Source organism: Nuphar pumila, chromosome 2 (assembly GCF_984573655.1).
Source record: "Nuphar pumila chromosome 2, dmNupPumi1.hap1.1, whole genome shotgun sequence".
In the NCBI taxonomy this organism is placed as follows: Eukaryota; Viridiplantae; Streptophyta; class Magnoliopsida; order Nymphaeales; family Nymphaeaceae; genus Nuphar; species Nuphar pumila.
The window spans coordinates 5,913,033-5,931,180 of record NC_143250.1 but is presented as its reverse complement, the minus strand read 5'-3'; the positions used below and the strand labels follow the sequence as shown (position 1 = coordinate 5,931,180).

At 38.2% G+C, this 18,148-nt stretch overlaps 1 protein-coding gene across 1 annotated transcript in view; it reads left to right on the top strand.

The window, feature by feature from the left end:
* Positions 1-17,307, top strand: part of LOC149844589 (uncharacterized) — a 33,303-nt gene extending 15,996 nt beyond the window's left edge. Inside the window, exons 12-15 of the mRNA XM_089985518.1 lie at positions 10,821-11,296; positions 12,664-13,750; positions 14,092-14,367; positions 14,469-17,307. Of these exons, the coding sequence (XP_089841644.1) occupies positions 10,821-11,296; positions 12,664-13,750; positions 14,092-14,367; positions 14,469-17,105 (4,476 nt within the window). The 3' untranslated portion in view covers positions 17,106-17,307. The remainder of the gene's footprint in view (positions 1-10,820; positions 11,297-12,663; positions 13,751-14,091; positions 14,368-14,468) is intronic.
* The last annotated feature ends 841 nt before the right edge of the window (positions 17,308-18,148 follow it).

Sequence of the window (18,148 nt, the reverse complement as noted above, 5' to 3'; positions counted from 1 at the left end):
TCACCATCTGAATCCAAATTCAAGTTGATTTAGCCAACATCCCATTAGTCAAATATGGTATTGGGTACATCGGATCCGAATCCCAACTGTTTGCGACTTTGCATCACTACTTATTTGCAAGATTGGATGGCCTATATCAAGGGCTTATGCAGATGGGCAACATGCGTCTACCCATAATGCAATTAAATGCTTGTAAAAAAGAACCATAAATTTGCTCAAATGTAGCAAGAAAAGGATAATGCAATTAAATATAGGCCACACGTTTAACCAATATTTGGAATTTCCGAAACGTGTGGCCTATATTTACAATTAGGGGCAAATGGTTGGCCCATAAATGAAGTTTTTTCCTACAATGTATGCGGTAGGCATGCTTTGCTCATGTAATGGGTCAGCCTTACGTTTAAAGTTCGATCCAGATCGGGTCCACAAACAACCGTGCTGAGATTTGTTTGTCCATGGGTCAGGTTTGTGTCGTATTGTGCTTTACCCAAACCTGTGCAAATAACAACGACTTGGGAGCGGGTACACAACCCAGATTATATTGGGTCATGAAAATGAATCCCAAGCGCGACCCATATAATTTAAGGGGTATTTAAAATGCATATTTTGATTAAAATATTGTATATCATATTTGGGTTAACTCCGCCTGCTTAGTTATACACTGCCGGTTCCAAGCCCGGATAAAGGAGGAGGGTTGCTGTAGGCCAGCATAAAAAGTTAGTCATACTCTTTGATTATGAACCAATATGAGAATTTCGTTGGGGCGTTCCCTACTGAGCAACGCGATGTACTCCATAGGCTCGACAGTGATAAATGGGCAAGGGTTGCTAGGTCGTTGCCCAGAAGCGACACATCACACCGGTGCTCGGGTCTAGTGTCAAATAGGCAAGGGTTCTCTCACTTAATTTGTTGGACGGGTCGAGGTAAAGAAGTTAGTCCAGGACCATAAAATTAGGTTAGCCACTTGGAACATAGGGTCTTTAACTGATAAGTTGGTAGAGTTAGTAGATGTTATGTGTATGAGAAAGATTGATATTTTATGTCTACAAGAGACCAAATGAGTAGGTGAGAAAGCAAAAGTGATAGAACCTTGGGGATATAAGATTTAATATACATGAATAAATAGGAATAGGAATGGAGTAGGGACTGTTATGAGTCGTGAGTTTATAGATAATGTAGTTGAGGTCCGTAGGAAGGGTGATAGAATTGTACTTATTGAATTAGTATTAGGTACATATATTATTAATATTATTAGTATTTATGCACCTCAAGTAGGTTTAGATGATTTCATTAAGCGTCAATTTTGGGAGGATTTAGATGGAGTAGCACAAGGGATATCTTTTGGAGAAAAGCTTTTCATCGGCGGTGACCTTAATGGACATGTAGGCATTAGTAGGGATGGATTTGAGAGTATCCATGGAGGCTATGATATAGGAGAAAGAAATGAAAGTGGAGAAAGGATTTTAGATTTTGATTTGTCCTATGATATGATCTTTGCAAACACTTGTTTAGGAAGAGGGAGTCTCACCTAGTAACATTTAAAAGTGGGGTTAATACGAGTCAGATAGATTTTTTTCTACTTAGAAAAAGAGATAAAGGTTGTTGCATCGATTGTAAGATTATACCAGAATAAAGTGTAGCTACACAACATAGAGTCTTAATTTTAGATCTTAGAATTAGACAATGCCGCAAAAGAGATAGACATATGATAGATTCTAGAATTAAGTAGTGAGCACTGAAAGGAACTAAACAAGGAATATTTGTAGAGCAGGTAGTTAAGGAAGTTGATTGGTTTCTCGAGGAGGATTCGGAATTAATGTGAAATAAGTTATCTGGTGGCATGAGAAAGGTGGCTAAGGAGGTATTGGGTGAGTCTAATGGCGGTGCACTGTTAGGTAAGGATACATCATGGTGGATTGGGGATGTCAAATTAGCTATTAAGGTTAAAAGAGAGTGTTATAGAAATCTAAGTAAGAGTCATGATAATGAGAATTTTGAGAAGTATATGATAACAAAGAAGGAAGCTAAAAAAGTAGTTCGAAACGCAAGGGATAAGGTATATAAGGAGGTTTATGATAAGTTGGATATCAAAGAGGGCGAGAAGGATATTTATAGCCTTGTAAAGATGAGAGATAGGAAATCGAGAGATCTGGGTATGGTTAGATGCATCAAAGATGAAACACAAAGGATTTTAATTAAAGATGAGGAGATTAAGGAGAGATGGAAAGATTATTTTGATAAGCTATTTAATGAAAGTCATGCTCAGGATCTTGGAGGCTTCTCCTCCTTTTCATAAGATAAATCGTAATTTCATGCGCAAGATTCAAAAGAAAGAAATTGCAGAGGCTTTAAAGAAAATGAAATCGAGAAGGGTAGTTGGCCCAGATGGTATACCTATCGAGGCTTGAAAATGCTTGGAAAAAAGTTTAGAATGGTTGACAAATCTATTTAACAAGATTTGACGGACAAATAAGATGCCTAATGAGTAAAGGAAAAGTACTTTGGTGCCTTTATATAAGAATAAAGGTGATATACAAGATTGCACAAACTATCGTGGTATAAAACTCATGAGTCATACTATGAAACTTTGGGAGAGGGTGGTTGAGTATAGGTTGAGGAAGGTTGTCATGATATCAGAGAATCAATTTGGTTTTATGCCTGGAAGATCAACTATGAAAGTTATACATCTTCTTAGAAAACTTATTAGAGATATAGAGAGAGGAACAAAGATTTGCATATGGTTTTTCTTAATTTGGAGAAGGCATACGATAGGGTACCTAGGGACGTTCTCTGGTGGACAATGATGAAGTAAGGTGTTTCTCTCAAGTATGTATGAAAGACTAGTAACCAATATCCGCACTTGTGGAGGGGTAACAACAAATTTTCCTATAACGGTTGGGTTACATGAAGGATCTGCTTTAAGCCCTTTCCTATTTGCTATAGTGATGGATGAGCTTACAAGATCAATTCAAGAAAATGTGCCGTGGTGTATGTTGTTTGCTGATGATATTATTTTGATTGATGAGTCTAGTGTTGGGGTTAATGCCACGTTGATCCTTCAGATGTTCGCTGACAAAAAGGCCCCTATGAAGAAGCATTCCGTGACTATGAAAGTCGTTGTTGTCTAAACTCTGACAATAAGAAGTATATTGAAGCGGAGAAAGTGAGGGAATGGAAGGAGGCAATGAAGGAAGTTGGTCATCTCAAAGGCTTTTATCATGACGACCAGTACAGTTGGTACATCTCTCTCTCTCTCAATGTTGTCAAGATTGGGTCTATCTGGGTCCCGGTCCGGCCGCAGCACTTTGGGCTTTCTTTTCCGTCTATTGCTCCAGCTATGTTAGCCTCATCGCCAGCATTTGATGGCATATCCCAACCGTTGTAAGTTTTTCTAGGGGTGGGCCCCAAAAAATTTGGCTCTACCATCAATGCTTACTATCCTGGAGATTTGCCGCTCACTATTTATAATGCATGGAGCTCGACGTTTGATTCTCTTTGCGATAATTCTCGTGGCGGACTGGTAGCGCGGTTGGGTAGGCATGCTCGTGAGAAGTAGAGAAAATTTTTGCCATCCTCGCCATCGCAAGTTCTGCCAAGGGTGGGCCCACAAAAATTTATGCAGAGTTGCATAAGTTAACGATCACCAATTGATGCTGAAAGATTCATTTATATATTTGATGACAAAACCGTTGAAGTTGAAGCAATAGGAACATTTAGGTTGCTATTAAAGACTGAAAATTACTTAGATTTGAAAGAAACATTTATTGTCATCTTTTAGGCAAAATTTGGTTTCTATTTTTTTTGAACAAATACGATTATTCTTGTTTATTTAAAAATAATCAATTTAAATTATTTCTTCATTCAAATCTTATTGGGATCAATTATTTATCTATGAATGATAACCTTTATTTGCTTGATACTATTATTTCATTAAACGAAACTTTGAATTTAAGTTCTCGTGATACAAAACAAAAATTAAGAAATGAAAGGCTTATGTCGAGTGAGATTCTTGATTCTCTTGATTTTAGTGACCTTCAGGTTTGTGTTGAGTGTATAAAAGGGAAACGAACAAACCTAAGAAAATTAGGTATCAAAAGGAGAACAAAAGTTTTAGAATTAATCCATACAGATATTTGTGGGTCCTTCTCTACGGCTTCTTGAAATGGTCAACAATATTTTATTACGTTCATAGATGACTATTCTCGTTATAAGTACCAATATTTAATTCATGAAAGGTCTCAATCCTTGGATGTGTTCAAATAATTCAAGGTTGAAGTTGAAAATCAACTTGGCAAAAGAATTAAGGCAGTTAGATCTGACTGTGGTGGTGTGTACTATGATAGATATGATGAATCAGGTGAACAACGTCTAGGGCCCTTTGCTAAATTCTTAGAGGAATGTGGTATCATCCCTTAATATACCATGTCAGGCACTTATAGAATGAATGGTGTTGCTGAGAGACTGAACAAGACTCTTAAGAATATGGTAAGAAGTATGATTTCTCATTCTACTTTACCTAAGTCCCTCTAGGGAGAAGCTTTGAAGGCTCTAACTTATGTTTTGAACATGGTACCTTCTAAAGCAGTAATCAAGACCCCATATGAATTGGAGACAGACTGAAAGCTTAATATGCAACATTTTCATATTTGGGGATGTCCAGCTGAGGCTAAGCCCTACAGGCCATATGCAAAAAAACTGGATTAAAGAACAATTATTTGCTATTTTGTTGGATATTCTAAAAAATCGAGATGCTATAAGTTTTATGACACTGTGAATAAGTCATTTTTCAAAATGGAAAACACTTGTTTCTTTGAGGGTGCTGAGTTTGGGGAGAGTGATAAAGTAAAAGACACTACTTTTAAAGATGAGTCTATTTATCTTTCTACAGTTATGGATGACAATGATCAGATTTTCATTCATGACATTGTTCCCACAAGTTCGGATCAAGGCAATGCTTTAGATCTCCGTGTCCAAAATAAAGCTTTTATTCCTAGAGTTCAAACTCAACAACCTCAAGAACCAGTGCCATTAAGAAAATTCACTAGAGAGAGAAGATAACAATTTCAAATGATTATATTATATTTCTAGAAGAACATGAGGGTGATACTAGCCTAAGAGAAGATGATTCAATTAACTTTCATCAAGGTACACAAAGTTTTAACTCTCAAAAGTGAATTGAAGCAATGCAATAGGTGATCAAATCCTTGGGAGACAATGACGTGTGAGATCTTATCCCATTACCTGAAGGTGTGAAACCCATCAGTTGCAAATGGATATTTAAAACTAAAAAGGATTCAAAGGGTAATGTGAAAAGATATAAGACTCGTCTTGTTGCAAAATGGTTTACTCAAAGGGAAGACATTGATTACATAGAGTCTTTTTTTTTTAGTTTCTTCAAAAGGCTCTTTTAGGATTATGATGGCACTTGTGACTCATTATGGTTTAGAGCTGCAACAGATAGATGTTAAGACTTCATTCTTTAATGGGGACATCGATGAGATAATATACATGGTCCAACTAAAATATTTTGTCTCAAATGATGGCAAGAAAATTGTTTCTAAATTAAAAAAATACATCTATGGACTTAAGCAAGTTTCCCGTCAGTGGTATCATAAGTTTTATCAAGTTGTCATTTCGTTTGGTTTTGAGATTAATGTGGTTGATGAATGCATATACCATAAGTTCAGTGGGAGTAAATTTATTTTTCTGGTTTTGTATGTGGATAAGATATTGCTTGCGAGTAATGATATATGCATACTGCATGAAACCAAGAGATTTCTGACAAAAAAATTTGAAATGAAAGATCTTGAAGATGCCTCTTTTGTATTAGAAATCCAAATACATCAAGACTATTGTCAAGGTATTCTTGGATTATCACCAAAGAGCTATATCGAAAGGATCCTGAAAAGATATGGCATGAAGGATTACAAACTAGGGGGATACTTCTGTTGCTAAGGGAGATAAATTTAGTCTCGCTCAATGCCCCAAACACTAGTATGAAATTAAGGTTATGGAACAAATTTTCTATGCATCTGGTGTGTGGAGTCTTATGTATGCTCATGTTCGAATTCAACGTATATTGTTGGGATGTTAAACAAATATCTTAGTAACCTAGGTATAGATAATTGAAAAGCATTCAAATGGGTTTTAAGGTATTTGTAGAGAACAAAATGTTACATGCTCACATACAAGAAGTCAAATAAGTTGGAGATCATTGGGTATTTTGATTCTGATTTTGCGAGATGCCAAGATAGTCGCAGATCCACGTCAGGCTATATTTTTTTGTTGGCCGGGAGAGCTATTTTTTAGAGGAGTGCCAAGCAGACACTCATTGCTTCTTCCACCATGTCAGCATAATTTGTAGTTTGTTATGAGACATCCAATCATGGGATATGAATACGTAATTTTGTGACAGGGTTATAAATTTTGGATACTGTTTAAAGACAACTAAAGTTATTTTGTGACAATAATTCAATATTGTTGTATTATAATAACAACAAAAGTTCTTCAAAGTCAAAGAATATTGACATTACATTCTTTGTTGTTAAAGAAGGAGTGCAGAATTGTTAGATATCGATAGAATATATTGGCACAAACTCCATGATTGCAGATTCACTTACTAAAGGTTTGTCACCCAAGGTCTTTCACGAGCATACTACTCGAATGAGTGTTTTATCATTTTATAATATGCTGGTTTAGTGTGAGTTTGTATTTGGACGTTCTATGATATAGTAAAGTTCATTTTACCACTTAGGTATACAGTTAAAGTTTCAGTTTTATTCTGTACTCATTATGCTACGATCTCACTAAAGTTTTCAAGTAGGACCAGTTGAAAATATGCTTGTTTGATCACATTGCATATAATTTTCATGCTTCAGATCCATACTTGATCAATGTCATTTGGTTATGTAAATATACGTGATCATTGATGGGTCCAATTCTGTTACTTGTAATGAAGACTGCTTTGGTTATATGTTGACATGATCAATGGATCAGATTGATAGAGATATCAATTGATAAGACAATTTTTTTGAGCTCATAAGGTTATAATGTGTGATTATAAGGTTACGTATGTGGCTCAAGTGAGAGATTGTTAGAAAATCGTGTGGGCCTACATACGTGAAACCACACATTATAAACTGTCTTAGGTTCAAGTTCGGTTTATGTGATCTAATTTGGTTGGGCCCTATGATATCTCATATGGTATGATACACTATGTGAAGAGACTTGCTCTATTTAGAATTATGTAATACGCTGAATTGAAGATAGACTCTTAATCACATTAGGTTATGGTCCCAAATTTATATAATGGTTCTTTCTTCAGCCTCTTTATAATAAAAAAAAAAAGAATTCAGTCCCTCTCTCATTAGGTTTAGAGAAAGAAAAATGGTCGCGTATACAAGTACCCATCAATGATTTGTCGAAACACTTATAGATTCAGGTACGCTTCCGCATTAAGTTTTGTTTCTATTTTTGTTTCAATGATTTAGTGAGAACATGTATTACGATCTTTTTTAGTCTTTGATGGATTCATAAATCCAACACCTTGCACTTTGATGACTCCAATAAGCTAAAATTATTTAATGGCTATTTGGCTTGAATGCCCGCTCTATTCATTTGGTAGGGGTGACTTGTGCATGTTACCTAGTTGAATGGGACATCATGGCTCAAAAGTCACTGAAGGTGTTGATTGCCACAGGTTAAAGCTGAGTGTACTTTTCAGTCAGTACTCAAAGGTTTTACCAGCAAAGGACTTGCCAATATGTTGTTGGTGATGGGTGTTTTCCCTTGACCCAGCGCTTCCTCTACCCACCTCCAACCCAAAAATTATAAAAAGTCACCTATCTGGCTTCCATGTCTCTTTTACATTAGTTTGGTTGTTGGTTAGCAACAGTGATTAGGACATTAAACCTGGCTTCACTATCTTATGAAAAAATAAGGATTGCTAACACCGAAAGTCTAATTAGAGGAGGCGATTCGAGCCCAAAAACGAGGACTCGAGATCAATAATGCTACTTGTCCGTTTCCTCAACCACCGTCACCCAATCTTGACCCCACTGTTGATGATATCGAAATTCCAATAATGCTACTTGTCCATTTCCTCAACCACCGTCACCCAATTTTGACCCCACTATTGATGATATCAAAATTCCAATAATGCTACTTGTCCGTTTCCTACATCACCGCCACCCAATCTTGACCCCACTGTTGATGATATCAAAATTCCAATAAAAGCAGACTGCTTTTCAGCATTGCTATGGAAGGGTTGTATTCAGTGTATAGGAGGGCAACCGAGGCTGGCTTCATTTCGATCCCGTTATTTTTTATGACTCTTCGTTTGACATTGCTTATTTTTTAAATCGTCCAGTTGTGGTGGGCCATTTGGAATGAAAGGAACTCCTGCCTTCACAAGGGGAATATCATGATCATTGGGCAGTTTTCAAACTTATTTCGGTGTATGTATACCGTATGGTGCGACTGAGGTGGGGTTCAAACCCACCATCCTTCCTAGAAATAACAGCAAATTTTAATAAAAACTAGAAAATTTTCTCATATTCCAACTCTGGATTTCTCATTTTCTTAAAGAAGATTTCTCAATTCTGATAAAAGCAACCTACTTATTAGGATAACCATCTAAAAAGATAAAATCTATCATGTGTCATTGTACGGGGCCTACAGTTAGCCAATCTCATGAAATTCTGTCATGTGTCATTGGTTGTCTCAAATCGTGCTTTCATTCACGGGTATTTGCAGCCAGCCAGCGAATCATGTAGAGACTTTTGCTTTGCGGTTTTTATTTTTTGAACCTTATGTAAATACTTGTTTTTGAGTTGAATGATGTACCTGATGTGACCATGGTAATGTTAAGAGAATATTTTAATCTAGAACAAAATTTTATGTCATGTTTTCTCTGTGCTTGCACTTTTTTCTTTGCAAAGTAATACCTATGAACCCAGACTTGAGAGGTGTTACAACTTGGGACATTGCACATGAAAGAAGGGAAACATAGGCTAGATCTTGATATCACAGTCTGTAAGACCTGCAGAGCAATCCTGTTAAAGAATGAATGAACACACGACCATTCTAGGAAGCCAACATCAAGGCAATCCGTGTTAGGGACAGTTTCAGAGAGAAATTCAGATAAAAAACATGAAAGTCGCGTTCCTAGAAGTCCACAAGCCCCAAAAAGGGAACTTGTCATGAAATTGTTCTACGTGTGTACCACACCATCAATCTTAGGGTGCAAAACTCTAAAACCCTGCTTGTTTTTTTTAGATGCATGCTTAAACCCTAGCCCGGTGGCAGCTATATCACCCACACACACCTTAGGTAAAATCCCGAGGCAAGGACCGTTGCCTCTAGAGTCTATGCTGGGCATCGACTTACAGAAGGGGATGATTCAAATTTCAACCGCTTGCCTGACAGCATTGACCCAACACCACTATGCCATCCCCCACTTGGGCAACCCCAAACTGAGTTCTTGCCATCTCTGTTTCGAAGGCCACTTCATGTGGTCTGCATTAGCCTTGAGGCCTAGATCTAGGGCTGGTAAACTCGTTTTTTTATCAGTTCACATGCTTGGTGAGCTCAGCCACGATCAGTTTTTTTAGCTTAAATGAGTCGAGCTTGAACATACGGTGTTCAGCTCGGCTAGTGAGAGCTTGTATAAATAAAATATCATATTTTTATTTTTTATGTATAATATATATTTTAAGTGTAACATAAAGAAGAATATATAAAATATATATAAAAAGAGAAGGATGAATGCAAAATATATACATAAAATATGTATTGTTGAGTGATATATATATATATATATTCCATGTATAAATAATATGATTTTTTTCCACCACCCAGATCATGTTTCAAGAACCAACCCAAGAATGCTTGGATGGCCCAAGTGGAGGATGGCTGTACACAAGCTCCGTGTTCCATCTCAAGTAGAACTGGTAGGATATTGATTAGCCGAACTTGATAATACTTGCATCTGAACTAAATCCAACCCATTTACACCCATGTTTATGTCTGTTGAAATCAGATCAACTTTTCTCATTACACAGTAACATTTTTTGACAGTAATTGAGCCACAATGAAGTGGACCTTCTCGGCTCTGTTTGGAAACTAGTAGTTGGAATGAGAGTTAGTGTAATTGGTAAAAACTTGGTCAAACAACCTTGGTGTTGGACATTTGGAAACTATAGCTTAGGGTGGGTGTTTATGCATTGAGAGGTCCTCCATCCTTTGTATTTACACTAAAGAATAAAGAAAGAAACCGTAGACTGCCACTTTTATAAATGCATAAACCAGTCTCCAAACTGAGCCTCTAACGACGCGTCCAAAACACATGTATCATGTTCCGCTGCCCACAAGCACTTTGTATGTATGTCGATAACTCTAATGATAACCCTATTATTTTTAAAAAGTAATATTGGAGAGAGAGAGTGAGAGTGTGTTTTTACTGTGCTCAACTTTTTTGAGTGAGTCGAAGATGCTGGCAAACTGATTTTTTTTTTTTTTTGATGTTGTAAATTTTGGGTAAAGAGGAAATGTTAGCAACGTTTCACATTCAAAAGAAAAGACAAAGTGTGACTCAAAAATGAGAGAGAATAGCATTTGTCTTTATGGTTAAAGTCAATCGAGGCGGCTCACAATTAATGATTTTAATTGGGACGATGGGATAGCACCCATGTGCTTTCCTTCTACACTTTTTTCCTTTTTTTTAAGAAAGCTTTTCACTTTCTTCCTCCTGCGTTGGATGAAAAGCAGGTTCAGACTCTCAGATAATTTCTTGCAGAAGACCTAAAAGAGTTTGAACCATGTCATCTCCTTTCAATACTTCATCTTCTTCTTCAGTTGAGTACGAAGTCTTCTTGAGCTTCAGAGGCTCGGACACCCGCAAAGGGTTCACTGGACACCTGTTCACAGCTCTGAAACAGAAAGGGGTTCATACTTTCATGGATGAAGAGGAATTGGAGAGTGGAAAAAGGATTGACGAAAACCTTTGGAGAGCAATCGAACGCTCTGCTGTATGCGTAGTTATCCTGTCCAAGCGCTACGCCGACTCCAGATGGTGCTTGATGGAGTTGGCTATGATGGTTCGCTGCAACAAGATCATCTTCCCAGTCTTTTACCACGTTGATCCATCAGATGTTCGCCGACAAAAAGGCCCCTATGAAAAAGCATTCAAGTACTATGAAAGGCGGCATATCGAAGAGGAGAAAGTGAGGGAATGGAAGGAGGCATTGACGAAAGTTGGTAATCTCAAAGGCTTTGATCTTGACGACCAGTACAATGGGTACATCTCTCTCTCTCTCTCTCTCTCTCTCTCTCTCTCTCCACAATAGAGGTTGCTTCTTGTGTCTAGGAATGAAATGGATCAGATATGGGATTGGTCGGGTTATGCTTGACCCCATACTGGATGCCATTTTCAAGAGTGAATGGGTTCAAAACCACGTCCTGATCGGGTCAACTTGGTGTCGTAGTACAGTTATAGATTTTTATATGATATGAGACGTTGCGGTACTTTATCAGTTCAAGATGGCAAAACCTATTGATTTTCATGTGAAAACGATAAATTATGTGTACACTAACCCCAAACTGAATCAGAAAATATTTGGTTACCCAGTCCGTCCTCAATGCGTTTAGTAGCTAACTAGCAGCCATTTGTGCTCTGAATATGATCTTTGATTCAGGTATATGTTAGGGAGACCAGATCAAGTGATTGGATCAAGTACCTTGCAAACTAATGGGTCCAATCAATGGATTCCTCGCATCCCTACTTGGTGGGAGTAGATGTTTGGGAGCTGGAGATGATGGTACACCAACTCCTACAGGTGTTTGGGGGTCCTGTTTTGGAAGATGACAACGGTGTTGAGAGTGGAGATGCCCCGTTTTCAACTGCATCCTCATGAGGATGTTAACAACTTCAGCTCCTATTTCCAACACCCAGCTAAAGTAGTAGATCTGATCTAATAACCTAGGTCCAAGAATGAGCCCAATTCAGTCCGTGACAACTTTGCACCCTTCAGTTTTGTTACATATCTGATGGTGAGAGTTGGGGTCATATGTTATGACCCTTTTGCATCCTTTACCAGTTTTAATTCTAATTTGCATCTGGGCTCGAAATTGATAGCTTTTATTATTTCCTTGTTGAATTGGACATGACAACCTTTGGAAAAACCTGATCCTTTTTTCCAACAATATAGAGAGAGATCTAATTACATCCTGCCAATCAAAGAGATGTGAGATTAATCCACATCCTGGTGAGAATGTGGACCGATAATCCTAGCTGTTGGTTGGATGGGTAGGATTGAATGTAGGACGGATCCCATCCTATGTCAAATATGATGGGATCCGTACTCCTTCGTGAATCCTTTTTTCAACTGAATGCGTTATCAAATGCCAACATTCGCCAGTCGCCCGAGTGGGAGTGAGCTTGGGGAGAAGATGATGAGCCCTTCATCTTAGGTTCGACTCCCACTTGATATGCTGGTATCTTTTAAGACATTAACTGGTCTGAGGTTTACCTCGCCCAGTGACCTGGTTCTCGGTGGGGGCTCCTCATCATTCTTCGATGAACTTACATCTGAAAAATGTTTACAAGACATTTTCTTATTGCATCTCTTCTCTTATTGGTGTTGCTCTAACGATTAAAACATGCAGAAAAGAGGCAGAATTGATCCAAATAATCGTCAAGAAGGTTTTGCTTGAGGACAAACGCAATACATTTGATCTCACCAAGCACCCTGTTGGAATGGAGCGTCGGGTAGACAAGATGATGGAATTGTTGGACATCGAAACTGAAGATGTTAGAATGATAGGCATTTGTGGTATGGGGGGTATCGGGAAATCAACACTAGCCAAAGTCATCTATAATACAATCTCTGATAGGTCCGATGCTGTATGCTTTATTTCAAATATCAGGGATGCAGCAGGACAACACAATGGGCTGGTCAAGTTGCAAAAACAACTCGTTTCTCGGATTGCAAAAATCGATGACCCAGCAATAGATGATGTGGATGAAGGTGCGAGCATAATAAGGCAGAGATGCGGTTGCAAAAAAGTCCTCATTATTCTTGATGATGTTGATAAAATAGATCAACTTAATAAATTGGCTGGTGAACGAGACTGGTTTGGGAAAGGAAGTCGGGTCATAATAACAACGAGGGATGAGCACGTACTAAATGTGCATCATTTGAAGAAGGATCATGAGATTTATAGGCCTGAAAAAATGGATAAAAAAGAATCACTTGAGCTCTTTAGTTGGCATGCTTTCGGGAGAAGCCAACCTCTCGATCCATTTATGAAGATCTCCAGAAAAGTAGTAAAAGTCACAGGTGGACTTCCTTTAGCACTGGAAGTATTGGGTTCAGAGTTGTTTGACATGACAGAGGAAGGACAATGGGAAGAAATGTTGGAAAAGTTGAAGCGTGTTCCTCACACTAGTATTCAAGAAAGGTTGAAAATAAGCTACGATGGGCTTGATCAACAGCAGAAGACAATATTTCTCGACATCGCATGCTTGTTTATTGGTGAGGAAAGAGAATATGTGACCGATGTACTCAAAGCGTGTGGGTTCGCCTCGAACCTAACAATTCAAGTATTCTTGCATAAATCTCTCTTGAAGATTGATGAAGTTTATAATACATTGGTGATGCATGATCAATTGCGAGATATGGGGAGAAACATAGCAAACCATAGCAGGATATGGGATGACGATGATGCATGGGATGTATTGAATGATCGTAAGGTAATAACTAATTAATGGTACAATTTATTTACTAATATTTATTTGTATCGACAAAGACGTAGATGGAGCTATGACAAATCTGATTGACCACAAATTTAAAAATATGACAAATCTGATTAATGTACTTTGTCAGCAGAAAAATTAGGGGACAAGTTATTATGGCCTAAAAAAAGGCAGGAGGTATGACAAATTAAGGGCAAAACTGAAAAGAAACAAAATAATTTTGCTATGTTTTTGTCATATTTTCTAATTTGCGGTCATATATGGGATCATGCAAAACCTTAGCCTCATTGTCGTTCTCTATTTCACAACTTGACAGTGTACATGTTGGGCATATCCAGGGGTCACAAAATATTGAAGCCCTCCTTATTGGTGCTCCTCTTGATTTAAGTCTGAGCACTGAAGCTTTCACCAAAATGACCAGTTTGAGATTGCTTGGTATCAACGGTGTCAATTTTGAAGGCGATTTCAGCAAAATGCCCAAAAGTTTGAGATGGTTAGAATGGCATAGGTGCCCATTGGGATCACTACCAGAGGAGTTCGACCTCAAGCGGATTAGGTATCTGGACTTATCATTTAGTAGAATGGTGGGACTGTGGGATGAGTGTGGAAATAAGGTTAGTATTTTAATTAATGTTTATATTCCTTTTTTCTTTCCACTTTCTAATTGTGATTGCTTCCTTAAACAATATCAGCGGTTTTGCATTTTGGCTGGCAGGTCTTCCAGGATTTAAGAGTTCTTAAGCTTGAGCATTGCTTTGAACTTCAGAAATCTCCTAATTTTGATAGTTTACCAAATTTACAAAAACTCTTACTCTGCGCATGTCACAAATTGGGCTCACTTGACGAATCCATTGGTTGTCTTACGGAGTTGATTATCTTTGACTTATCTGACTGTGAGGCTCTCACGCATCTGCCAGATTCAATTTGCAATATGAAGAAGTTACGTGAGTTGGATCTTAGTAGAACAACATTTAGAGAGCTGCCCCTTTCTATTGGGTCCCTTCACAATTTAGAGGAACTATCTCTGTCTGGTTGTGATAGGCTAAGAAGCTTGCCGGATTCAATTGGGAACTTGAACAAGTTACGTGAGTTGGATCTTTGTTGCACAAAACTTAGAGAGCTGCCCCTTTCTATTGGGTCCCTTCACAATTTAGAGAAACTATCTTTGTGTGATTGTGATAGGCTAAGAAGCTTGCCGGATTCAATTGGGAACTTGAACAAGTTACCTGAGTTGAATCTTCGTGGAGCAAAAATTAGAGAGCTGCCTCTTTCTATTGGGTCCCTTTACAATTTAGAGAGGTTGTTTCTGTCTAGTTGTGATAGGCTAAGAAGCTTGCCGGATTCAATTGGGAACTTGAACAAGTTACGTGAATTGTATCTTGATGGAACAAAAATTAGAGAGCTGCCCCTTTCTATTGGGTCCCTTCACAATTTAGAAGAACTATCTGTGTTTGCTTGTAAGAGGCTAAGAAGCTTGCCGGATTCAATTGGGAACTTGAACAAGTTACGTGAGTTGAAACTTCGTGGAACAAAAATTATAGAGCTGCCCCTTTCTATTGGTGCCCTTCACAATATAGAGAACCTGTGTCTGTGGGGTTGTGTTAGGCTAAGAAGCTTGCCGGATTCAATTGGGAACTTGAACAAGTTACCTGAGTTGAATCTTCGTGGAACAAAAATTAGAGAGCTGCCTCTTTCTATTGGGAACTTGAACAAGTTACGTGAATTGGATCTTAGTGGAACAAGAATTAGAGAGCTGCCCCTTTCTATTGGGTCCCTTCACAATTTAGAGGAACTATCTCTGTCTGGTTGTTATAGGCTAAGAAGCTTGCCGGATTCAATTGGGAACTTGAACAAGTTATGGGGATTGTGTATGACAGGCTGCCACAGGCTAAGAAGCTTGCCTTACTCAATTTGGAACTTGACCAAACTTAATGGACTATCCTTGGTCGATTGTGAGTCATTGAGAGTGCTACCCGATCCTATCGGCGATCTCAAGAATACACCTCAGTCAGTTGGCAGTTTGACACAAATTGAGTGGTTAACATTCGACAATTGTAGATCATTAAGAGCGTTGCCTAATTCCATCGGAATTATGAAAAGTCTGGTGTCTATTACCATTTCAAAGGCAAGCATAGAAGAGCTTCCTGATTCTATTGGCTCTCTTTTGAACCTGAAGATATTGGAGATGGAAGGTTGCAGTAGACTTAGATGCCTGCCTGATTCAATTGTGGGGTTGACTGAACTGGAGACATTAATCTTATCGGGCTGTAAGCAAATAAGTGCATTGCCTCATTCTTTGGGGAATCTGGTAAACCTAAAACAACTCAGTTTGGATCGCACCCACATTAAAGAGCTTCCCAGATCCATAGTGTCCCTTGAGAAGCTGGAGAAGTTGGACATCCATGGTACAAAGCTGACAACTCCACTTCCTTTATGGGAGTTGAAAAGTTTAAGATATTTAATCGTGGGGGATATTGACGGTGAAGAGGAGAAAGTGGACCTACAAAATAAGATTGAGAGCGACAGTGAGGAATATCCCGAAGAAGGTGAAGAATCTGCAGAGGAAAGTAACGAAGGGGAAGGGAGTAAAATTGAGGAAAGTCCTGAAGAAGAAGAAGAAGAAGAAGAAGAAGAAGAAGAAGAAGAAGAAGAAGAAGAAGAAGAAGAGAGTAAACTTGAGCAGCGTCCTGAAGAATGCCACGAAGAAGAAGAAGAAGAGAGCAAACTTGAGGTGCGTCCTGAAGAATGCCACGAAGAAGAAGAAGAAGAAGAAGAGAGTAAACTCGAGGCGCGTCCTAAAGAATGGCATAAAGAAGAAGAGGAACAAGTACTGACAAGTGGTTACTCTGAAAAGACCCAGGCGTACAGGAAGATCTATCGCAAATTTCCCTCTTCTTATACTGATGAGTGGACATTGCTCATCGGAGTTGGGAATCAAGAAAGGTACATACGTCTAAGACTGTTTTCACCCAATTACCGCACGCCAGAAGGTCACAGGCAATGGCAAGAGCTGATTTTCCCTTGTGATTTTGTCCTTGAATCAATCAACACAGTATCTGATGAGACGGACAGTGCTCCACCATCGTCATTGGAAGCTAATGCACACGATGATGCCGCTGTTGTTGTGAACGATGTGGGGTCACCATCCAGAAACATTGAGCATGGAATTGACACTACAATAATCGGTGAGGAGGAGACACCCTGTGGAATCAATCAGCAGCTTCCGGAGCCATCAAGCATACACGAGAAGGAAAATAAACATGGAAAACGCAATGTAGCATTTCCAATGCCATTGGGAATCTTCTGCGTGTGTCTGCTCATTTTCTGCATAAAAGGCTTCCGCAAACGCTAATGAGTAGTTGATGAAATCGATTCTTCTCCATAATCTCATCAATCCCTAGAGTGTAGTAGTTATCATCTCCTAATTCTGAAAAGAGTCGCACCTTTTAATGCTGTGCCCTGTTCTTGGGCTGTTTATATTTTTCCTTGCTGTATATTGCTGATCGCTACTGATGTTATTTTCCTTACTAATTTTTCATAGAAAAAAAAAGGGTGCGTGAGAATATTGTCCCTGGGAAAATATTGGTGATGGCTACCAGTGTTATGAGAGGCGTACGCCTCAGTACTTGAAGCGTACGCCTCACAGGCGAGGCACACGCCAAGGTACTGTGGCGCACCCTCAGTACCTGAAGCGTTCTGGAATTGCTTTGAATACATATTTATCTAAAATAATTTCAAATATAACACTGTTTGGATTGCCCTATGATTTCAGCTAAACTTTTGATGCAAGTTTCAATAGCATTAATAGCTCCCGATTCATTGCGTGGTGGTAAACCACTAAAAGTCTTGCATTAGTATAACTAACTTAAATTTACATATACCTGTATATAAGTAGGAGATGTGCGTGAAAGTGCATTGCTGAAAAACTATAGTTTCATGATAGTTCTATTGAATGTATGCATTTGATATGTCCAAGAAAAAAATATTTATATGCATCACTAAATTTTTTTTTTGTTTAGGCCGCTTTTGATGGAAACAAATTCAAGGTTATAATTTAAAAAAATTGGGAGCTATTTATTTTTCAAGTCCTTCAAAAACCTTATATTTGCTAAATCAACCATCAAACAAACTCATATGTATATAACAAACTCATATATGTATATTTATATTAAAAAACCTTTTACCAGTGTTATTTTATTAATATTATATATTTTATTATTTTGATCATGAAGCTTACGCTTCAACGCCTCGAGGCTTACGCCTCGCTTCATAACATGCTCAACGCCTAGCTTCGCCTCATCGGATTTAGCAAACTTGATGGCTACAATCAGAAAACCTTTTAAATGCTTTCTTCTTTTTTTACCTGTAAAATTCTAGGTTGTTTACTTATTTTGT